The sequence below is a fragment of the Taudactylus pleione genome, unplaced genomic scaffold (genome assembly GCF_031769625.1).
Source record: "Taudactylus pleione unplaced genomic scaffold, aTauple2 ptg000225l, whole genome shotgun sequence".
NCBI classification, from domain to species: domain Eukaryota; kingdom Metazoa; phylum Chordata; class Amphibia; order Anura; family Myobatrachidae; genus Taudactylus; species Taudactylus pleione.
The window spans coordinates 14287888-14300823 of NW_028284627.1; the positions used below are offsets into that span (position 1 = coordinate 14287888).

At 43.6% G+C, this 12936-nt stretch overlaps 1 protein-coding gene across 3 annotated transcripts in view; it reads right to left on the reverse strand.

Annotated features, from left to right (window-relative positions):
* The window catches only part of SGCD (sarcoglycan delta), a 314160-nt gene that overhangs the window by 237607 nt on the left and 63617 nt on the right, over window positions 1-12936 (reverse strand). For all 3 annotated transcript variants that reach the window (XM_088478958.1, XM_088478959.1, XM_088478957.1), the window contains exon 2: window positions 3298-3483. In XM_088478958.1, the coding sequence (XP_088335084.1) occupies window positions 3298-3483 (186 nt within the window). The remainder of the gene's footprint in view (window positions 1-3297; window positions 3484-12936) is intronic.

Genomic DNA, 12936 nt, shown 5'->3' on the forward strand with positions numbered 1-12936 from the left:
ATGTATGCCATGCTGCCGGCCCTAGAGCTGTAGTGAAGGTGGAGCGGGTCCTTCCTGCTGCAGCTGTGCCTCCATATCAGCATCATCATGTGGCATCGGCTGCAGCAGGACATGGGTGGGCGGCTCTGGATCCCTATGCTTGGGCCTGCGGGGAATCAGGTAAGTAGAAGCTGCGGCTGGGTGCGAGATAGTCGCGAGATGATGAAGTCATCATCTCGCGAGATCAGAAGCTCCGCAGTGGCTGTGTGTCACGAAATAGGAGAGGGGAGAGAACATAAAGATACCAGATAACTCCCCCTTCCTCCTACTTGTGCCTGCAGTGGTATAGTTGAGAATGATAAACACTTGTAAATAAATGCAAAAAAAAACAACTTTATAGACAGCTGAGTACTGGTGTGCTCCAGGACCCCCTGGCATGCCCGGGCCAATGGTACCCGCTCCCCCCACTCTCGGCGCCCCTGACCACCATATCAAACAATATATACAAACATTTACAAAAGTGATAGATGGGGTCTAAAAATTTTAGCGACTTCCCTGTACTTCTTTTTTTTGGAAGTTGGTTTGCAGTGGTTAGTCTGATAATTTGTATACTGGAGACAGGCTTCAGAATGTTTTACTGTTAATTGACTGCGGGAAGGGAGGACTGCGGGAAGGGAGGACTGCGGGAAGGGAGGACTGCGGGAAGAGAGGACTGCGGGAAGGGACGACTGCGGGAAGGGACGACTGCGGGAAGGGACGACTGCGGGAAGGGACGACTGCGGTAGGGCTCAATCACCAGAGACTCAGGATTCACTGGATATTCGGGGCACACTTGGTTTCCGGTTTGGAGAGAATCTAGCATGAGGAAAAGATCTCCATTCTCCCCTGTGAGTGATGGAGGTGGAGTAGGAGGGGAGCAGCGGTGCAGTGTACAAAGTAGGAAAGGAGCTAACCCCGCAGGTGTCACTCAAAACAACACCAAGTGCCACCTTGAGGCTCTACTGCCAAGGGTTACCTACACCTGGTCTGTAACTACTCTTGAAGTATGCACAAATCAGTAAATCGAATATTTAAAGTTAGGTGTACATTTTTTAAACCTGAATTGGAGTGCCCAAATCCTTCTTTAACAAAGCCACACCATAGGAAAATAAACCACGCGTTTTACCTTACATTGCAATGATATACAGTATATGTACAAAACGTGGATGTCTCCGTCTGCTTATTTATAAATCACAAACCACTAAAATGTTTATTATCAGCCTGGCGCTAGTGAATTAGTTATAATTAATCACTGAAGACAGCTGCAAACACCTATGGGGCTGTGAACCCCAAATTAAGACCTCCAAAGGATGGTCAAATATAAAGAATAAAGAGAGATATGGTGTTGCGCTAATAAAATACAAAAAGACCACTGGATATGGCAGAAACTAAAAAAAAAAGTATAGTCAAGACACCAATGATAGTAGATAATTTATCATTCTTTATATAGGTAATTATCAATCCTAGATACAATAACACATATACTAAAATGTTACAACCAACCAATCTGCAGAAAAATTGATACAATAAATAAGACAACACATAAAAAACTTCTAAATATGAATCAGGCAGTGTGCACATACAGATGGTTATGATAGCCACTGCATAAAATGGGCTAATCAAATGCTATAGATACTTCCCTATATGGTAGTCCAGAAATATAAAAAGGACAGCAATCGGGAGACACTGATTTTATTAAATTTCCATATGGAAATGGGTGCTATAAATGTGCTACAGTCCAAGTCTTGTTTAAGCACTTACTTAGCTCCGTGTATTATGGCTTAATTTCCGTCACTCAGAATAAGCTGCTGCAGTAATGACCACCAGGTCCTCGTACCCCGCAGCTTCACTGCTCCGTATTGAAAGTGACAGGTGCCGTATTAGAAAGAACTTCACATAGGACAGGTGAATGAGGCATACAATGAGAAGGGGATGTAACTGAGGCTGCTGATATACGCCTTACTTTCCCTCTTAATCTTCCTCCGTAGCAAACCGGGTCCTGTAGACAAGCGGGTATATGAACCCAATACTCCTGATTCCCAGAAGATAAGGGGTCAATGTCCGGCAATTGAAACAACAAATGGCAGCGTTTTGTATAGTCCCACTAACGCGTTTCGCTCCTCTTTCCTGAAGCTTTGTCAAAGAGTGTACTAAAACACTTGGCGCTGCTACTTTGTTGATGCACGTGTGGCTACTGCGCACACAATTCACAAAAACACAGAACATTTTTTTTATTATTTTTTTGGAGCGCACTTTGGGGGTTACACCACACTTCAACAGACGAGCCAGCCGGCCCTTTACTTATGACACAGGCGCATGCTTGGCGCTGCTTCTTTGTTGATGCACGTGCGGCTACTGCGCACACAATTCACAAACACAGAAAAAAAGAATTGTTTTTTTTTTGCACTTGTGTAACATTTTAGTGTATGTGTTATTGTATTTAGGGTTGATATTTACCTATATAAAGAATGATAAATTCATCTACTATCATTGGTGTCTTGAATATAATTTTTTGAGTTTCTGCCATATCCAGTGGTCTTTTTGTATTTTATTAGCGCAACACCATATCTCTATTTATAAATCACGTATTGTTTTGTTTTAATTCAGGTATGAAATGGCCCTCAGCATTCCATTATATACAAGGCTATGTTCCTCCAGTGTGACTGCCCTGATGACGAGCCAGGGAGCCCATGGATTGATGTGCTGTAAGCATTGTATTTCCCTATACAACAAGGGGGCTAATAAGAAGGAACTCTGCTAGATGATGTTAGGACTTCAGAAGGCTGAAGCAGGTCAACCAAAAAAAAAAAAAAAAGCCAGAGAAATTGGAAATGTTTCTAGCTACTTTAAAGGCTATATTTCTATGTTATTCTAATAGAGATATATATATATATATATATATATATATATATATATATATATATATATATATATATTTTTTTTTTAACAACAGGCGGACTTCAGCAAACTACTATAAAATAACCCTGAACAGACTTCCTGCTGCCAGCATCTTCTATAGCTACGCCTCCTCAATACCCTACTGATTTACCAACCTGGCTCCCTGCTGCTTCTATGGCACAAATTCTATCCAAGCGAGATTCCTGCTGTAACATAAAGCTGTCGCTGAATTCCCCGTAGTCTGCGATAGCCTCATAATATTTCTCCTCTGCAGCTCCTGCCGAGTAATATCCCATTCCTGCTGTTTATCAACGCAACAAGGAATCTCCCCCCCACCCTATAACATGCTCCCTCGATAGCCTGGTTTCTATGGTTACTTACAATAGTAAAGTTCATGACTTTGAGTATCCAGATGGTCATGGCGAGGTTCACCAGGATGAGTATCATGAGGAGCAAAACGAAGAAATAGAGGCATCTCTTTCTCCAGCCGTAAATCCCCACCTTGTACACATGAGGTCCCTCGCTGCTGGAGAGTGTGTTCCTGTGGACGTACTGTTCCTGAGGCATCTGTAACAGGCAGACAGAGAGAGAGAGATAGAGACACATTCTGAATGTTACAAGGGGAAATTCTCTGCTGAGTGTCCCTGGCATGACCAGAATGCATTGCAGAAACCATACAAAAAAGGAGGGCACATTCTAAATCAGCATCATATTCAATATGAAACAGGTCCTCAGCAAGTTATATTTAAACAGTGGGGATATATAAGCAGGCTGCCCCGTTATCACCGCACACCCGCTGCCTGGCAGTCTCCTGCCACATTTCCCTTTCTTCTCGTTTGACCTGGTAGCAACATTTAACCTCACACTTCGTCTGTACTTTTACTAATTAGTCACATCCCTTGGAAACATTAGTGCAGGCAGTCTGGTAGCAGTCTAGTGCTCATTAGGACTATGAGCTGGGCTAGCAGATGGAGGCAGGCAAGAAAAAAAAAAGTTAGTTGCAGATTTCTGACAGCATACCTTATTTTATTTATTGCAGGTTTTATGTTCATGTAGAAAGGAATAAAAAAATATATAAATTAAAATAAAACAATGCTGGGGCAGCCAGCATGGTGAGATGATGGATAGACAGACAGAGAGAAGCAGGTTAAAAATGTAAATACTTGATTGTCAACGCGGCTTGATTTTCTGCACCTATGCCACATTATGGGCTTGAGTCCTGGAGGCAGGGGAAAGGGGGGGTTCAACAGTCAGTCCTTCAATACACCCATGTTGCATTGAACCAACCTCTGAAATATAATCTAGGGATGACTACAGCTTTCTCATTTAATGCAAGATAAAAAATGCCCTACTGAATTCATTAATTACATTCGATGGGGGGTGTCCTCATCCACATAACAGAATACAAACGTTTTGTCAACATTCAAATTATCAATGGGAGAATGCCGACACTGTTGTAATGTTAGTTAAACCGTGCCAGCACTGTAACTTTAAACAGGATGTTAAAGCATAATGTTTAACAGTTATAATGGCAACACGGTTAAAATGTTTTAACTAACTTATTACAACAGTGTCGACATATTGCCTGCCGACACAATGACTACTTCTCAAGAAATCTCTGCACTGAGAAACATCACTGGTCCTTATTCATGTATTATAAGCACATACTCTATCCAAACTACAGATTTTCTTAGGAAATTATTTCTAAATAGGTTGGAGCATTGATAACCATTGCGGTCAGAGGAGCAAATGCTTCTATTAGACATTCGTACTTTGGTGTTGCAGGATGTCGCAGTTGCATTTTGTACTAAAGGTACTCTTCACCCCGGACTCCACTTGGCCTAGAGCTAGCCTTGTGTGTAATCTATAGGTATTGTGACCAGTGGGCGTATACCAGGTTGACAGTAGTTGCTCCCATTATGAGGAGCTGAGGCAACCTTTGGTGCAGTGAGCAAACAGAAGTTAGTGACACTTTGTACCACAGCGCCAACAACATTGCTATTATGGGACAGGATGCATGAAGGTTTAAGTTGTGCAGAAAAGACACGGTTATAGCCATTTCCCTTGGTTAAACCCAATAGGGAAATCTAATGAGTCAGTGACATCCAGCATACAAACACATAGGTCCTACAGTATGTACTGTATAAAGAGTGTGCACCTTTGATGTAATGATCTGTAGCAATACTGATCTGAAGCCTAGTTAATCACTCAATGCCAACCTTAAGCTATATAAATAAGAAAGACCTACGGGATATATTTACCAAGCGTCCAGTTTGCAATATCTGCAGTTTTTCTAGTAGGAAATAGCAATGCATCCCACAGATTGACCAAAGGCATAACCGCAGAAGTTTAGAAAAGAATAGAATATTGATTGACCGTTAATGTTTTCCTTATTATAGTATAGAAACCCAGGAATCTGTACTCGGTTTAGAACCCGCCGCCGAGAGACCCGTCCAAATAAATGATCTGCCTCAGGCAGCTGTGTTTGTAGAAAGCACTACACAGATCTCTGTGCATGCTTCTAGATTAAAGAAATTAGGAAATTCACACACACAAAAAAAACAAAAAATATACAATGCAGAGTTCCCCAAAATGTTAACCAGCCCTAGCCCTAGACTGGTAGTGGTAAATCAGGGGAAGGATGGGGAGACAGAGGGTGGGGTCCCCCTATTTCCCACTAACCTGCATTATGCTTGACCAGTTAGGGATGATGGAACCAAATCATAGGGGAAAAACCTGCAGTGTGGGGTCTCCCACCATGGTTTTAAACCAGCCACATGCCTGTTGGCACCAGGCCAAGCTTTGCAACAAAAAAACGTAGGGTCGGGATTGCAAGAAAACATGAGTCCACTTCCTCCTGGGTATAACCATCCCTAATGCCAATAGCATATAGCGGTGGGTGTGAGGTTAAGGTGATAAATAAATGAGAATAGTGTCCTTTACTGACACACTACAGGTCCCAGCAAGCCCTGCAATGTCCAAATTTCTTTGAGAACTGTTACGTGCCAGCATGCCCTGGCAAACAGCCTGCTGGCACCAGTAAAGGAAATAATAAAATAATGAGAAAACACACAGCAAATAGGAAAATACCAGAGTGCTCATATTCATTCCTGTGCCAGTGTCAGTGTTCAAAAATGACCTCTCATTACTGTCAGGCCCCCATAGGGAAAGCTTAGTCGTTGGGATGCCTACGTGCAACAAAGAAGACCTTTCTATTTTAACATTTCCTTTACAGGGACACTACAGGTGGCAGGGGGCCTTGTATGCCAGCACATTCTGTCACTTGGGGTTCTCCCAGAGCTAGCATGCCTTTGCAGCCCTTTAAATTGTGACTTGCTGAGAGTCTTAGTGAGCCGGTAAAGGACAATATTATTTCTATTATTAATCATTTACTAACCCAACATCCACTGTCCTGTGGTGTGGGATATAGTTGTAGTGCTATTGGTACTAGGGATGGTTATACCCAGTAGTGGGGCCTGCAAGTTATTTGCGAGCCTGACACGGGGACTACACTTTCCACGGGGACTACAGGTCCCAGCAATCCTGTCCCGCTTGCCAGTACCAAGCCCGGTTATTAAAAGGCCCATTGGTAACTGTAGTCCTTCTGTAAAAGAATTAGGTCATTACTGTGTGCATGGGCTCTGCGATTTTCATTCTTTTGTTTTAAGAAGATCCAGGATGCCTACATGGACCAAAGAGGACTTGACCCAAGGGGTAGGGGAGTATGTTTTTTATATTATTATAGTGATCAGGGATGCTACGTGGACAACAGGACCGAATCGCTACAGGGAGTGAGGGTAAGTATCTACTGCATACTTGCCTACACTCCTGGCAGTTGCTGGAGGCTCCCAATTTTTCGGGTAGCCCCTGCACCCCCGGAAATGTGTAAGCACTTCTCCCGCATCCCGCCCACTTCCTAGTGAAGTGGGTAGAAAAAAAACGTAACTGGAATCCACAGTCTGTCGTTAGGGGGCGTGGCTTAATGACACGATTTTAGGACAACCGTTATTTGGCCCCATCCCTATTAAAATATGCACGATTCACGGAATGTCATCACGAGGGGGTGGGGCCTAATGGTCCGGCCTCAGCCCCGTCACTGCTTGGCTTCTGCCTCTGACCGGGCTTCTCACGAGGAGGACAGAACAAAAGTCAGTAAGTATGATTTACTGTGTTTGTGTGAGGATGTAATAAAATCATACAATATTCGGTGACTGTGGCATGTCTTTTTTTGACCAATTCTTTTACAGGACGACTACAGTTACCAGTAAGCCCTTAATACCCGGGCTTGCCAGTACTTGTGGTTCTCCAAGTACCGGCAAGTGGGGCAGGCTTGCTGGTACCTGTAGTTCCCCTGTAACAGACAATTTTCATTCTATTTTTTACACCACTTATTAACCCCACCGCCACCAGGGGTGTGAGGAATAGCTCCAGGCTATCAGTGGCGTGTCCACCTTTTCTGAGGAATCCCCAGCTTCAGGTGACTAGTTGGGGGTGGCAAATGCTTTGGCCGGGAGACCCAGTGCAGCGTGTCCCCCCGGCTGTGGCATTACATCCCCACTAGAAAGAGCCTGGACTGGTTGTGTACACTACAGGGGACCCCTACATCTTCTCCCCCCCCAATATTTTTCACAACCAGGACCGGCTCAAAAAGCCTGGTGCCGGTTGTGCTTTTGGGGGAAACCCCACATTATTATTTTTTTAATTTTCAACTTTCATTTTTACACACAGAAGCCTACAAGGATCTCACGGATCTGTGTAGGCTTCTGCTATAGACACTACTGCTCAGGCTAAACTAAGAAGATCTGATATTTTGCAGGATTATTATTTTTTTGTTTCACTAATTCTGTGCGAGTTACTCACACCCCATTACATTGTATGAGTTGTAGGTTTTCCATGGAAAAATATCCGGATGCATGTTTGCAGTATACAAATATTTAAAAACGCAAGGAACATGCAAGTTGGCATGTTCTCGCACCCTATTACATATGCAAGTTCTGAAAATGTTCGGGTTCAGCACTAACCTCGCCCCTTTTCTGAGCTCGCTCCTTAGTACATTTAGCCCAAAAAGGTCCTACAGGGATGGAACCCCACAACTAAGATAATTGTGGGGGATAAGGATTTAAACCATGAAAAATGTGGAAACTGAAGCTTCAGCTCTAGAAATAAAATAACCAGCATAACATTAGCGCATTCAGGAGATAAAAAAGAGCAGGCACATGAGAATTAAAAATAAAATCCCAATTACAGTAGATAATTGACTGTTTGGATGACCATGTATATATCATTTCATATAGAACTCTTAACCATGCTGATTTCAAGTACAGATTTTGTTTTAATGACTCCCTTGACATTTAAAGCTACTTGTCAACTCTAGACAACCTATAGTACATAATATTCAAACCAACCACAGATCTGCATCAGCAGTATCTGCTATTTCCAGTGCTTTTCCTGTGTCCATGGAAACTGCCCACTAAATGGACAATATTCATTATTTGGAAACCTATAATTTTTTTTCACCCTCACTCTCATATAATGGGAAGAGAAATCAGGCCATACTTGCCTACTCTGTCAGGAGCCTCCCAAAACTCGAAGAGTCTCCCGGAATGGCCACCACCCCCCTTCCCCCCTGCACCCACTTAGCGAGCAAAAGTGGGCGTTTCGTGGGGGAGCAATGACACATTTTCCGCTGAATCACGTCATCATAGCCCCGCCCCCTGCCTTACATTACCGGTAATATCAGCATTGTAAAACAGGGGACAGGGATGCGATGATGTGATTGCGCTGGCACCGCCCACGTAAGCCGCCCCGCACCCCCTGCAGAATGTCAGTAAGTATGAATTCGGCTTTGCTTCAGCACACTCATTAGTTCAGGGAGTGGTGTGACCAGCCACAGGAACAGTTTATAAGGAGCACACAAAGGACCTATTTATCAATAATTGCAGGATGTCCCGAGAACACCCGTTTTCAGGGGGTACCTGCAAATATTAAATATCCCTCAAATGTATCTAAAGGGAACAGCAGCAGATATCAGAGATCCCCCAGTTTCGATCGCAAAAACAGTCCCTGGTACTGGTAGCCAAGGCCATCTCCAGCTAGAAATAGCTGCTGTAGCCTAGCGGCTAATTACCACAGAAAGTGCCAGAGAGGGATCTGTAGGATCCATCTCCAGCACTCTCCACAGGCGTATGTGTGGTCAGCAGACTGCACATGCAGGGAACAGTGAAGTGGTTGCCTCAGCAGCTACTTTCGGCACCCATGTGGCATGGCTGGATTTAGGGGTTAGGCCGCCCCTATGCACAATATTGTTGGATGCCCCCTCCTCTGGAATTCTGACGAGACTCAGCCCTCTCCAGCTGTTTTTTTTTATTCTTCTTCCAGGCTCCGAGATTGCACATGCACCCACTCTTGAAATTTTGTACTGTATTCAAATAGCAAGAGCTTAATTGGGGAACTGAAAGCTGAGATGCACAGGGACTGCTGTGCTGCCCCTAGCTAGTGGAATACCTATGATTTTATGTTGAGGGGGCAACATAAAATCGTTCCGCGACAACGTGAGACTCCAGAGAGGTAAGTATAATTATATGGGTGCAAGGTGAGAAGAGTGGGCCACCCTGGACCCATGAGCACCGCACACCCTACACCCACTGTAGAAACGTCAATGGTGACAAACACACTGTAAAGGTTTTCAAAGGGGAATAAAGAGTGTGACAGTCTCTCTAGTCAGGCTCCCACTTCCTGGGGAACAGGTCAGAGGCCTGTTGAGAACCACTGTAATTACTGAATTTAATGTGTAATATGCCAAAAACTTCTGTTTTGTGAGAGGGACATTAGGTCCAGAGAGGGAATCAATTTGTTTATTTAGAACCAGACAGGCCAGAATTTTTTAAATGTTGTTTATTTTTCTGCTGCTAATAAAACTAGCTGTGGTTATATGTACCAAGGCCCCGGTCTAGTGTACTACAACTTGGCTGTTGCATGACAAGTGTAACTGTTTACTTCAGTAAACAGCAGCCTTACCCTGACCTTGCATAATATATATATTATATATACACACACAGCGGGTAAAATAAGTATTGAACAGATCAACATTTTTCTCAGTAAATATATTTGTAATGGGGCTATTGTAATGACATTTTCACCAATTGTCAGCAACAACCCATGCAATCCACACACGCAAAGAAATCAAACCATAGATGTCCATAAATTAAGTTATGTGTAATAATGTGAAATGACATAGGGAAAAAGTATTTAACACGCTTACTGAAATATATTTAATACTTCGTACAAAAGCCTTTGTTGGTAATGACAGCTTAAAGACGCCTCCTGTATGGAGAAACTAGTCGCATACAGTGCTCAGGTGTGATTTTGGCCCAGTTTTCCACACAGTCTTCAAATCTTGATGGTTCCGTGGGCCTCTTCCATGCACACAGTAGTTGTAATAGGTGGTGCACAGGTCCAGAAGGAGTTAATGTAAACACACTAAAATGGAAGACCGGCACTCACATTCAGTTCAAAGAAGGCATAGCAAACATACAGACTGGCGTGATGGAAGTTGCCCTGTTGGTCCCTAATGAAAACTGACAGGGTACCTACCATCACGCCAGTCTGTATGTTTACTATGCTTTTGGAATAAAGCCTTTTTGGAACTGAATTTGAGTACCGGTCTTTCACTTTACCCTTGGGTAAGAGGTATGTGTGTGTGTATGTATGTATGTGTATATCTATACTGTATATCTCTATCATACATACATACTGTGCATACAGTGAGTAAAATGAGTATTGAACACCAACCTTTTTCTCAGTAAATGTATTTGTAATGGGGCTATTGTAATAAAAAATTTCACCAAATGTCAGCAACAACCCATGCAATCCACACATGAAAAGATATCAAACCATAGATGTCCATAAATTATGTGTAATATTGTGAAATGACACAGGGAAGAAGTATTGAACACATGAAGAAAGGGAGGTGCAAAAAGGCATGGAAAGCCAAGAAGTATTGAAGTATTAGCTATAAATTAGCTATAAATATGCCTTACACTTGTATATTTAATATATTATAAAAAAAAAAAATTTCTTTACTTTGTTTTGATTTTCTATCTTTGCTCTGTGACTATTTGCGGCACTTTCTAAACAAATGGCAATAAAAATACCAATTTGAGGATACAAACTAAACAATCTAGATCTGAGTAGATGCCACAATGAAAGTGTTAATTTTGCATCTCATGTGTTCGTGATTAGTCTTGCACATCCAACATGTGATTTGTTAAAATTGTATATTGTATTTTGTTTATCCTCTATTGTGCGGTCCTATAGAAAATGCTGTCTCTGTATAAATAACAATGGTGTGCATTGAACCAAATTTATTAAAATGAAGTCGGGTAAGTAATTTTTTTCTTTTCTTCCACAAAAGAAGCTCTGAGCATGAATGGCTCCCGCTGTTATCACAAGACGATGGAACTGTGTCAGACGGGATGGCATCTCCCCATCACTTTGCTAAGGTAGACAAAGTCACCTGGCAACAAGGGGAAGACATGGAAAAGGCAAATGTCATTGCAGCTAACTAAAGGTAGCTGTATATGTTAAATAAAGATAGAAAGATACAGTATGTGCTTGTAATCATATAATTGAATTATTACACACACACAAATAAAAGCATTAAATAACTTTTATTCATGCAGACCTGTCAGTTACATTTACTAAAAGGTATCAAGAGAAATATGTTATGGAACCCTATCTATCTGGAGTGTAGCTATGTTAGATTGAAGCTAGAGGCTAGAGCAGTGGTTCTCAAACTCTGTAGCTCATTCAGACCTGCTCGCAAAAAGGGGCCGGATATTTAAATTAAACGCTCGCACTGCGTGGTGTAAGGACGCCCTCTATGTCTTAGCGAGCTACGGCACAGTGCGCTTGCTAGTGTATAAAGATGCCCCCTTTCCTCTTGCAACACAAGTCATCTCCTGGAATTGTTTGATTAATCAGTAACATCGAGAGCCATCGGATCTGCTTTCAACCCTTGAGGAGGCCTTACCCCGCCGCAAGCACTGCGATCAGTGCTGGCTGAAATACACGCAGGTGACGTGTACAATGACGCTACTTTGCTAATTATGCACGCCCTTTAACGGCATTTTGTCGGCCTGACACGCCTGCGTCCGCAACACCACTCCCCCGTTTACAAGCACCTTCCCCTGTTACCACCCACAAACGGCACTATCTGTCACTCAAACTAACGGGCAGTCTCTGTGCTACGAGCGCACGATGCCCCATCACTGAGACAGGTTTGCACACTGCGAATTATACGCATGCGCACTGAGCAACAATCGCCCGGGCGCAAGCGATCGCGCCTTAGTGAACGGGTCTGAATCAGGTCCTCTGTCCTGAGGACCCCACACAGGTCACGTTTTCCAGGTTCCCCAGAAGGTGCACAGGTGTATTCATTACTCACTGATACATTTTAAAAGATCCACAGATGGAGCTAATTAATTAATTTGTGATTCTGTAAGGAGACCTAGAAAACATGCACTGTTTGGGGTCCTGAGGACCAAGGGCCTGATTCAGAGCCGGACGCTCTGACCAGAGCGCTTGCTCTGAATCAGGGCTCTCCTACCTGAAAATTGAGCGGCCTCTTGGACGCTCGCATAGCTGTGGGTTACCACCCACAGCTTATGCGAGCGTCCATGATGATGGTCGCGATGGTCTTGACCATCGCGACCATCGGGCTTGCGACGAGATCCTGCGGTAGGGCCTCGTGGCCGCAAGCCCTGGAGTTATTTTGGCTCTATCAGAGCCAAAATCACTCCCACTGATATCACTAGTGATGTCAGTGGTCAGTGGGAACGCCTCCGTCTGGCAACCACGCCCCCGGCACGCCCACCAAAGGGGGCGTGCTGTCAGTCACCATCGACAGCCCCCTTTAGTGCGAGACCCACAACGACGGCTTGGCCGTCGTTATTCGGGTCTCACGCATGAAGAAAGAAAGGCTGCCAGTTGGCGCATGCGCATTTGGGTACCATCGACCCG